The sequence below is a fragment of the Suncus etruscus genome, chromosome 7 (assembly GCF_024139225.1).
Source record: "Suncus etruscus isolate mSunEtr1 chromosome 7, mSunEtr1.pri.cur, whole genome shotgun sequence".
Taxonomy (NCBI): Eukaryota; Metazoa; Chordata; class Mammalia; order Eulipotyphla; family Soricidae; genus Suncus; species Suncus etruscus.
In genome coordinates this window covers 54,009,100-54,020,053 of record NC_064854.1, presented here as the reverse complement: position 1 = coordinate 54,020,053, position 10,954 = coordinate 54,009,100, and the positions used below count along the sequence as shown (strand labels likewise).

General features: G+C 47.3%; 1 protein-coding gene across 1 annotated transcript in view; it reads left to right on the top strand.

Moving 5' to 3' along the window:
• The first annotated feature begins 4,326 nt into the window (after positions 1–4,326).
• Positions 4,327–10,954, top strand: part of RGSL1 (regulator of G protein signaling like 1) — a 37,231-nt gene continuing 30,603 nt past the window's right edge. Inside the window, exons 1-4 of the mRNA XM_049777580.1 lie at positions 4,327–4,339; positions 6,792–6,874; positions 7,590–7,664; positions 8,684–8,813. Coding sequence (XP_049633537.1) covers positions 4,327–4,339; positions 6,792–6,874; positions 7,590–7,664; positions 8,684–8,813 — 301 coding nt within the window. The remainder of the gene's footprint in view (positions 4,340–6,791; positions 6,875–7,589; positions 7,665–8,683; positions 8,814–10,954) is intronic.

The following is a 10,954-nucleotide window of genomic DNA, read 5'->3' as shown; positions in this document are numbered from 1 at the left end:
TTTGCTTTTTGCACGTAGCTGACCAGTTATCCCAACACCACTTGCTGAAGAGGCTTTCCTTGCTTCATTTGGCATTTCTTGACCCTTTATCAAAGATTAATTAGTTGTATGTCTGGGGTACCACTGCCCATTTCTAGTGCTAAGACTCAGACACTCAGGAGAGAAGGCTTGGCAGTGGGCCAAGAGTACCCCTCAATTCCTTGCTACCCAAAAGAATGTCTTGGACTACATGCACCCTCAATTCCTTGCTACCCAAAAGAATGTCTTGGACTACATGCACCTACCAATACCAGGGGGCACTTGCTCAAAGAGACTGCGATACTTTGGAAGACACACAAATGGGGTCAGAAAATGTCAAAAGGATCAATTTTATGGGATGCTGTGGTCTGGCCTCAAATGGGGAGGGTGTCCCCTTTTCTGTTGACCCTCTGACCAGAGTTGCTTTCTTTAAAGAAACCTTGGTCCTGATGAGCCACCCAGACCTCTGTGTTCAAGTGACCCAAGTGACCTCAACTGGGCAAACAGCATCAGATCAAGAGAACCGCCGCAGGGACTTAGGGGCGCTTTGAAGCAGAAGCCAGGAGGAGGCAGACGCCCTTGGAGAGTGGCCAGCGTTTGCTTTGGAGGACAGCGAACCCTCAGATCTTACCCACCTGGGCTGCAAACAAGGGGCCTTGGTACCACCAATCCCTGAGATTTTCATCTTCTGCAAAATCTCTTGTTTTTCCTGAAAACACACAATGATGCTCTAGGGCAGCCAGAGAAACATTCCAAAAGACGATTCGTTTTTAGATGGTTTCTCTAATTGAGGGTTTGGGGACTGCTTCAGGTGTGCAGTGTCCTGTGTCTGTGACATAGCAAAGCACCAGTAGCCCAACCCCGCCATGCCCTGGGCAATTCGACATTCAGGACTGCATGTTCCAGAATAGCATGGTTGGCAGGAGGTCTGGGATCTCAGGGACCAGCCTTTTCAGACCAGCAAGTTCATGAGAGGTGGGTAAGCCGTGGGGTCCAGATGGGTGCTGACTTGTGCCTCAGCAGAAAAACCCCAAGAGTCTTCTGGAAATAGCACATTGTGTCTTTTCTCTCACTTCTCTCTCTGTTTCTATGGGGGAAGAGGTAACTCACTTGTTTGAGTCTTGGCTTCTGCCAAAGTAAAGGGGACCAGTTCTGAGAATAATGGTAAGGAAGACATAGCTTAGGCTGTCACATGAATGCTTCTGCCTCACCCATTGATTCTACTTATACTTTCTAGCTCAGGGGAATCCTGTGTTGTGTCTGGGATTAAACCTGGGTCAGCTGTGTGCAAAGCCAGTACCCTGTCCACTGCACTATCTCATTGGCTCCTGATCCTCCATTTCATACATATTGCCATGAAAAGGTTCATGGACTTGCCTTTGAAATAGTCATTGTCCTCATTTTCCTTCCTAAAGAACTCCATTTTAGTTGTGAGCCTTCCCTGGTTTTTTAGGGGAGTGGTTAGCATGGGGCCAGCATGATGCAAGAAATGAGATAGATAATGGCCTTAGGGGTAATTTGCTGCTGTTGGATTCAGATGTTAGCCTGAGATCCAAGGAAAGGTCATGGGGGGAGTTCTACAGGGTCCCTGGGTGCAGTCCCCCCATTCCTAAAAGAATATACATCTAGAATTCCAGCTCTGAGTGCTGATTGTGGCTCATATGGGCATTGGAACTTAATGCTCAACCCCCCAAACTTTGGTTTACATCAAAAGCAACACAATTTATTTTTTTAAAGGAATGTTCTAGAAACACAAACATGAAAAAGTGCTTCTGCTAGAGGAGAGCTCATCAGGGCTCTGAATGCTGGTGGGTGCTCAGGTTCAATTCCCAATATACTGTGTCTACCCCTCCCCGCCCAGCACACAGCTAGTCCTGAGCACAGCTAGACTCAAGGCCAGGGAGATCTTTAGGGGTCCAAGTACATCAGAGTCTGATTCCCACAATCACATGGTCCCCTTAGGTACTGCCACATTGAGCCCCAGAGATCACTAGCACTTTGCACCTAAGTACTGGTGCACCTGAGGCCCCTGAACAGTGCTTAGTAGTGGTCCCTAATATTAAAAGTTCTCCTCATCTCGAAGCCTCTGTTGAGGATCCATAGCATCTTGAAGCCATGATGTTGTTTAATGAGGACAAACCCTTTGAATTTAAAAGCAGTGAAACTAGCAGGGAGCAGACTCTGGGTCTAAGTGATCATAGAGTGGGGAGGCCTAAACTTGTGCCAGGTAGTCAATCCCCGTACCCAAGCATGGTGCATCATAAGGTAATAACAGTATCTTCAAGGTCAAAAATACTACTGTTACCCCCATCACTCCTTTGTAACCTTATCTGCTAGTAAGACCTGCCCATTTCTGGGAGGGGTCTTTGATAGGTAACAGAGAGGTTCCCGCAGGGGCAGGAGGGAGATTTGGAGGATGGATTGGGAGAGATTCAGGAAGGAAGGAAGAAGCAGAAGGAGAGAGAGCTGGCAGGATGGAGGTAGAAGAAACATGTTAAGATGAGAGGGCAGCTGGAATAGGCTGTTTAAATGGGTAGCCTAGGTGGCTTGGGCCTTGAATAAAACTGATGTCTCCTGAAACCTGACTGATGTGAGTCCTCCTCGAGGCTATCCTGAACCCTCAGTCCTGCCGGCTGAAGGGTGTTGCAGACACCTGGCCTGAGCTAGAGGAGAAAGACCCCTCCATCACCATCCAACCCCATCCAGGGCTGTTATTCAACAACTACAAGATTAGTGAATATCCATCTAATCATGAAGAATTTACTGGAGGCCTGTCACAAAGAAACAGTCAGGTCTGCTGCTCCGATGGGGCCTGTCTGCACATCCTGGCAGGCCTGCGCATTCCACAGTGATTCCATTTTCCGTGAGGTCTAAAACTTGCTGCGGGCCCGGAGAGATAGCACAGCGGCGTTTGCCTTGCAAGCAGCCGATCCAGGACCAAAGGTGGTTGGTTCGAATCCCGGTGTCCCATATGGTCCCCCGTGCCTGCCAGGAGCTATTTCTGAACAGACAGCCAGGAGTAACCCCTGAGCATCGCCGGGTGTGGCCCAAAAACAACAACAACAACAACAAAAAATAAAACTTGCTGCAGGAAACTCAAAAAAGCAAAAGCAACAGTTTATGGGTGAGAAGGAGGGTGATCTCACTGCCATCCACCAGAGGGCGGCCACCCCCACAGGCTCGCAGAAAAGGCATCTGCTGTGGGCCTGGCATTAACCATGAAATGGACAGAAGGCCAAGGAGAAGTTTTAGAGGTGTGGGAGAAGCAAGACCCAGAAACAGAGCTAAAGTCTGTGTGCTGCCTGTTAAACTTAGACATAGGGTCATGAGGGGAAAAAATCATAGGATTTGGGGCTGGAGCAATAGCACAGTGGGGAGAGCATTTGCTTTGCATGCTGCCAATCCGGGTTTGTTACCCCACCTCCCACATGGCCCCTGAGCATCACCAGGAGTAATTCCTGAGTCCAAAGCTAGGAGTAAGCCCTGAGCATCCCCGAGTATGGCCCCAAACCAAACCAACAACAACAAAGAAGCATAGAATTCGGAGGCTAGAGATATAGGATGAGTGAGACATCTGGCACTGGGTTCCAACTCTAATACCCTAAATCCCACTAGGAGAGAGCACCTGAACACAGAGCCTGAAGTGAACCCTGAGTATGGTGAGGAACAAATAAAAACGAACCAGGCCACGTTGTAGCATTAAATAATTAACGATGGTGGTGGATGGTGAAGGATGGATGGCGAGATCTTTCTTTGCCACCCCAGGCCACGTGGCTCCGCAACCCCCACTTAGCCGGCGGGTCCCAGGTTTAGGTGAACGGAATTAGACTCATCCAGAGACAGGCATCAGGAAGTATCAGCTTTATTCATCCCTATCCACCACATGTGTGGACTATATCATAACCTTTCAAGCATTCAGTCATTCTTAGCTAGCCCTGCCTCTTAACTCCTTTTAGCCATCTTCCCTTTGGGCTTCATGCTGGCCAAAGACCAGAAGCTCTCGAGAGCCAGCCAAAAGCCCTAATCCCTTCTGGTCCATACCTTATCTACCTTTTCCAAGACCCCTCCCAGGAATGGGCGGGGTCTTGCGGGTAAGGTCAAGTTACCTAGGGAGAAAGGGTGGGGGATGAGGCTTCACCACGTAGTGTGGATAAATGAAGGACCAGGCAGCTGTACAGTGTGTCCCCTGGGTGCTGACTAAGCCTCAGGGGGCATGAGTTGGGCACTTCCTGTGGAACCTGGAACCTCAGAACACCTGATCCTGTGTGTTCTCTGTATTGGTCACAGTTGTGGGAAGAGTATGGTAACATGAATAGCACAGGTGAGTTGGGGGGGAGGGTCCTTCCTGAGCCTCCCTCTTGTGGAAAGTTATTGGAGATCACACATATGGATTTGATGTCCTCCAGGCCATCTGCCCCCTACAAGGCTGCCATGTGTACAAGAGCATATAAAGGAAGATGCTCAATTTTAGGGTCACTGTAGGCCGGCCCCTCCTCTCCAGGAGAGGTGATAGTGAGTCATGAGGAGAAATTGTCTCCTAGGGCAACAGTACTCTAGGGGAGCAAGCTGAAATTGGGAAAAGAGAGAACTTGAGTTAGATCCTTCCTCTGGCCCCTACCTAGGGGGACAAATATGAACACTGTTGATGTGACCCCTCTATAAAAGGAAATCAGGGGATAGAGAGATAGCACAGTGTTAGGATTTTTGTCTTACACGCAGATGACCCAGGATGGACCTGGGTTCGATTCCCAGCATCCCATATGGTCCCCTGAGCCTGCCAGGAGTGATTTCTGAGCCTAGAGCCAGGAGTAACTCTTGAGTACCACTGGGTATGGCCAAAAACAACAACAACAAATAAAAACAAACAAACAAAAAAGGAAACCACAGCTGGCACCATAGTACAGCAGGGAGAGCATTTGCCTTTCAAATGCAGATCCAGGATCGATCTCCGGCATCCCATATGTTGTTGTCTTTCCCAGGAGTGATTCATGAGCACAGAATAATCAGCATTGCCATGTGCACCACCACTCCCCACAAAAAAAACCCCACAGAATTAATGTGTTAATCTTGCCCCAGTTCCCTGTTCCCTGGTATCTTTTACTTCCCACCTTCTTCCCTTCCTCCCCTTCTTCCTCTTCCTTCCTTTCTTGTTCTAATTTTTTTCATTCTTTTTTTCTCTCTTCCTCTTTTTTTTTTTTTTTTTTTTTGGTTTTTGGGCCACACCCGTTGACGCTCAGGGGTTACTCCTGGCTATTCGCTCAGAAGTTGCTCCTGGCTTGGGGGACCATATGGGACACCGGGGGATCGAACCGCGGTCCATCCAAGGCTAGTGCAGGCAAGGCAGGCACCTTACCTCTTGCGCCACCGCCCGGCCCCTATTTTTTTTTTTCAAAATTTTATTTAGAAATTTCGTTTTCTGGGACCGGAGAAATAGCATGGAGGTAAGGCATTTGCCTTGCATGTAAAAGGTTGGTGGTTCAAATCCCAGCATCCCATATGGTCCCCAAGCCTGCCAGGAGCGATTTTTGAGCATAGAGCCAGGAGTAACCTCTGAACACTGCCAGGTGTGACCCAAAAAACAAAAGAGAGAGAGAGAGAGAGAGAGAGAGAGAGAGAGAGAGAAAAGAAATTTTGTTTTCCTTTTCCCTCCCTTCCTCCCTCCCTCCATCCCTCCCTTCTTCCCTCCCTCCATCCCTCCCTTCTTCCCTCCCTCCCTCCTCCCCTCCCTCCCTCCCTCCCTCCCTTCTTCCCTCCCTCACTCCGTTCTTCCCTCCCTCCTTCCCTCCCTCCCTTCCTTCCTTCTTCCTTCCTTCCTCCCTCCCTCCCTCCCTCCCTTCCCTCCCTTCTTCCCTCCCTCACTCCGTTCTTCCCTCTCTCCTTCCCTCCCTCCCTTCCTTCTTCCTTCCTTCCTCCCTCCCTCCCTCCTTCCTTCCTTCCTTCCTTCCTTTCTTCCTTCTTTCCTTCCTTCTTTCCTTTCTTCCTTCCTTTCGATTCAGGGCCTCACAATACAAACTCAGCATCCTACCACTGGGCTTATGCAGGCCCCTTGGTGTTGCTGAATTCCCCTAGTTCCAAGCCCACTTCCTCGCCCTCCTCTCTCCTTCCCCAAGCACTTCCTGGACCATTTGACCCCTCACCCCTGTGGGCAAGCCCCCAAACCCACAAAGGTTCCCACCTTTATTCCTTGCCTCTCTTTGTAAATATCTAATGACTGGTCAGTCACGGGGCTTAGACAGTCCTGTGAACATTTTTCTTCGTTTCTTGGTTTATGTTTTTTCCTTCCTGGACCTCCCAAGTGGTGCTCAGGAATCCAGGGGTCTCTCCTTAGGCTTGTTAGCCAGAGGGTCCCATGCAAGGGCCCAAGGCTGTGGTGCTGAGCATGACCTAGACCCCCAATTATGCTCAGAAAACCCTGCAGTGCTGGGTTCTAACTGAGCTTGCTTGTACCTACACATGCAGGCCAAGTGCTTTCACCCCCATGCCAGCTCTCCGATCCCCACTTCTTTTTCTTTTCCTTTTTATTTATTTATTTATTATTTATTTATTTTTGGCCTTGGGTCATATCCCACAACACTCAGGCATTATTTCTGGCTCTGTGCTCAGAAATTACTCCTGGCGGTGCTCATGAGACCATATGAGATGCTGAGGATGGAACCTGATAAGTTGCATGCAAAGCAACCATCCTCCCTCTATGGGACTCTGGCCCCACCCACTTGCTTTTTTATCCTAACGCTATCCTGGTTCATGCTGGCATTTCTCCCCTTCCCATCTAGAGATCGTCGGTTCTACAAATCTTATTATTCTGCTAGAGGATGTCACCTTTGTTGACTTTTTCAACACGTTTCTTTCTCTCCCGGTAAGCATTTGCCAATGGTAATGCCAATGGCTTGAGCTAGCGTTGACTGGTGAATCTCGTGGAGCCTGATGCCAACTAGTTGTTTTGTTTTTTTTTTTGGTTTTTTTTTTTTTTTTTTTTGGTTTTTGGATCACATCCATTTGATGCTCAGGGGTTACTCCTGGCTATGTGCTCAGAAATCGCTCTTGGCTTGGGGGGACCATATGGGACACTGGGGATTGAACCTCGGTCCTTCCTTAGCTAGCGCTTGCAAGGCAGACACCTTACCTCTAGCGCCACCTCTCCAGCCCCTGGTTTGTTTTTAATCAAGGTCTTACCAAACTCAAAACATTAATTTGAGCCAATAAATATCCACCAGAATTGCCAAAAAGATAGTATGGCAGGAAGGGCATTTGCCTTGCATGTAGCAGACCTGGGTTTGATCCCTGGCATCCCCTTGTGTCCCAAGCACCACCAGGAATGATCTCTAAGCACAGAGCCAGGCATAACCCCTGAATATTGCTGGGTGTGACCCAAACACATTATTTTAAATTCAGAGTCCTAAGACAGATGAATGTGGCAGTGAAGGTTTGCGGTGGGGTGAACGTTCATTGTCTATGCATATCATATTGATTCCATGGAATACACGAAGAGTTCAGGTCCCCTGAGCCCTCCAATCTGTGGCCCCAAGAATTGCTCTTGCAGGGTTGTGGTTGTTTTCTTGATTGTTTCACAGGTTTTTGGTCAGATGCCATTTTACACTGTTGAGCTGGCTCAGTGGAGCCTATGGCCGGAAATCCCCCCCAACTTGGTAAGTAAGAGTGGTAGGCTGGGCTGTGAAGCTGAAGGGGGGTAGCGTGTGAATAGACATGGAAACAAGACCCAGAGGGCAGAGCCAAGGGCAGACGGTCAGGCACAGGTTTGGCCTTACTACCTGTGCCTACATGAGTAAATCTCATAGAGGAAAGATCCAGGAAGTATCCAGCGGGGGATGGATTTGCCTCCGATGGGGTGGCAGTTTCTATTGGTTTTTCTATTGGTTTATTGGTATTCTTTTTTGGAAGGGAGTTTGGTCCACACCCAGCAGTGCTCAGGAGTTACTTATGACTCTCTGCTCAGAATTATTTTTGGTGCTAAGGGGACCTTATGGGATGCCAGGGATCAAACCCAGGTCAGCCACTTATACCCATTGACTCTAGCCCCTTGTATATAGGTTTTCATCCACACATCTTCTTGGATCAAAGGCCCCAAACGTGAGGTTATGTCTTACCCCATGCCAAGCTGCATTTCTTGGCAGTTTGTGTTGTTTTAATATAAAATATTAAGTCTATAGTCCTAGTGTTGGGGTGAGGCCTTTCTCAGCACAGCGCCTTTTACCCCTCTGCCTGCGGTTCTGAAGATGCAGGACAACGGCATAGAAATTCGTGAGCAGTCAGTTAAAATTTCAGGAGTAAGCCAGCTTTATTTCACAGCCCTAACTGTCATGTGTGTTTCTTCACATGGCTTCTATGCTAAGCCTTTTCCAAGCAGCTTCTTGTCTGCTCCTCCTCTGGCTATATCTGCCTCTGTCTCCCAGAAGCTCTCTGTGCTTCCTTGCTGCTTTGCTTCCTTGCTGCCTCCTCCTCTCTCTGCCTCTCTCTGCCTCTCTCTCTCTCTCTCTCTCTCTCTCTCTCTCTCTCTCTCTCTCTCTGCCTCTCTCTCTCTCTGCCTCTCTCTCTCTGCCTCTCTCTCTCTCTCTCTCTCTCTCTCTCTCTCTCTTTCTCTCCCCCCCCAGGAAGTTGGGGGAGGGAATGCCCACAAAGTTGGGCTCCATTTTTATCTTCTCTCTAGATTGCAAAGTACAAAGGGCTGCTGATATGGTTGGAGAAGTACCGGCTGCCCCTTTTCTGCAAGACAGACTTGTGCTTCCATTACCTTCTCTGCCAGGAGCTCATCAGCTTCATCAAGTCCCCAGAAGGAGGTCAGCCTGCATATGTGTATGTGTGTTATGTGTGTTTGCATGTGTGTATCTGTGTATATGTGTATGTGATTGTGGGTTAAGTATTGTGTTATTTTGCATGCATGTTTGTGAGAGTGTGTGTGAATGTTTATATGACTATACATGTGTGATTCTGAGTGAGAATGTGTGATTATATGTATGTCTGAGTATATGTACATGTGTGGGTGCATGTATGTGAGTGTCCCTGTGTGTGTGTCTCTTTCTCTCACTTACAAGCTCCCCAATTTTTATTCTGCATCTGGAGGAATTTTGATTCTGCTTGTAGATGTACCTTGAATGCCCAACCTGGTACTTGGCAATTAGCAAGCAAGTAGTACACTGTTGATGAAAGATTGAAGGACTCTGGGCTGGAAAGTTAGCATAGCAGAGAGGGCTCTTGCTTTACAATGTCACTGATCAGTTTCAATCATCCCATAAGGCCCCTGAGCCCAACAGAGTGATTCCTGAGCACAAAGCCAGGAGTAAACTCTGATCACTGTCAGCTGTTGCTTAAAAAATAAAAGTATAAGAAAACACAATTTTCATGGAGGGTGGAGTTGATTTCTAGTTCAACTAGCCAAAAGAAATGAAGTTCTGCCCCAGGGAAGTTAAAAGGCAAGGATTCCATTCATTGCGAAGTCAACCATGCTCAGGGAGTCTGGACTATTACACAGCAGCTCAGCTAGGACCAAACACAGCCCACTCAATGCTCAGTGACTTCAATAACCCCATGGGAGATATAACACAATTACTATTTGTTGGCTCTTATTGATCTACATTTTGACTATTCCATTGGCTTTATATGAAGTAAATGTGTTTGTGCCTCCAAGGGGGCAGGCTCGGGTGGTGGTTGAGAGATTGGGGACACTAGTGAAGGGAAGGTCACATGATGGTTGGATGGGTGTTGGACCAGTTAATGCCTGGAATGACTGTAATTTGATAGATCAGTGTTATAATAAAAAACTTTTGTTTTTTGGTTTTTGGGCCACACCCGGTAACGCTCAGGGGTTACTCTTGGCTATGCACTCAGAAGTTGCTCCTGGCTTGGGGGACCATATGGGACGCTGGGGGATCAAACCATGGTCTGTCCAAGGCTAGTGCAGGCAAGGCAGGCGCCTTATCTCTAGCACCACCGCCCGGCCCCATAAAAAATTTTTAATGGAAAATAAATTCATAAATAGCACCTAGCTGTAATAGCAGTTGCTAACTGTAATAATGTTACAGTTAAGAGATTGTTGTTCATTTTAGATTCCTGAATGTTATATGTGACTTATCTCCTTTGTCTCAACAAGTGCATCATAAACTTAACATGAATAAAATGCTGTGTAAGTGGAAAAAAAATGAATCCTGGGGCCAGAGTAGTAGGTAGGGAGGGCACTTGTCTTATACACCACTGACCCAGGTTTGATCTCCAGCAATCCTGAGTCTACCAGAATTTACCCCTGAGTGCAGAACCAGAAGTAAGCCCTAAGAATTGCCAGGTGTGGCCCCAAAACAAAACAAATCCCATCATTGGAATTTTTAAATCAAATTCTGCCATACATAAATCCCTCCTCAATCTAATGGAAAAATTAGGGGGCACCCTCCTTCAGTGGACTGGGAAGACTGTTGAGATGAGAAGCTTTGAATGGAGAATGTCTATGCTTAGTGTGCAATGTGGAAAGCCCCCTGGAAAGGGCCTCATCATCTGGACCTAGTCTTCCTGTGTGTGTTTGTGTGTGTATGTGTGTTTACATTTTACTTATTTTATTTAAACTTTGTGGTTTACAAAGTTGGCATTTCATGTTCCAATATCAATCCCACCACTAGCATAACATTTTCTCCATAATTGTCCCTGGATTCCCAGCTAACCCCAAGTCTGCCCCTTTGGTAGGTATGAAATAATTTACCCTGTTTCCCCGAAAATAAGACAGTGTCTTATATTAATTTTTGCTTCCAAAGATGTACTAGGTCTTATTTTCAGAGAATATCTTATTTTTCCATGAAGAAGAATATGGTACATATTTATTGTTAAATGAAAATAAAGGAAATTCATTACCTGTATATGGTATGGTAGTACAGTAGTTGTCAACACAAACCAGACAAACTGTAAGTCCTACAGTAGCCATTTAGGGCAGCCCTAG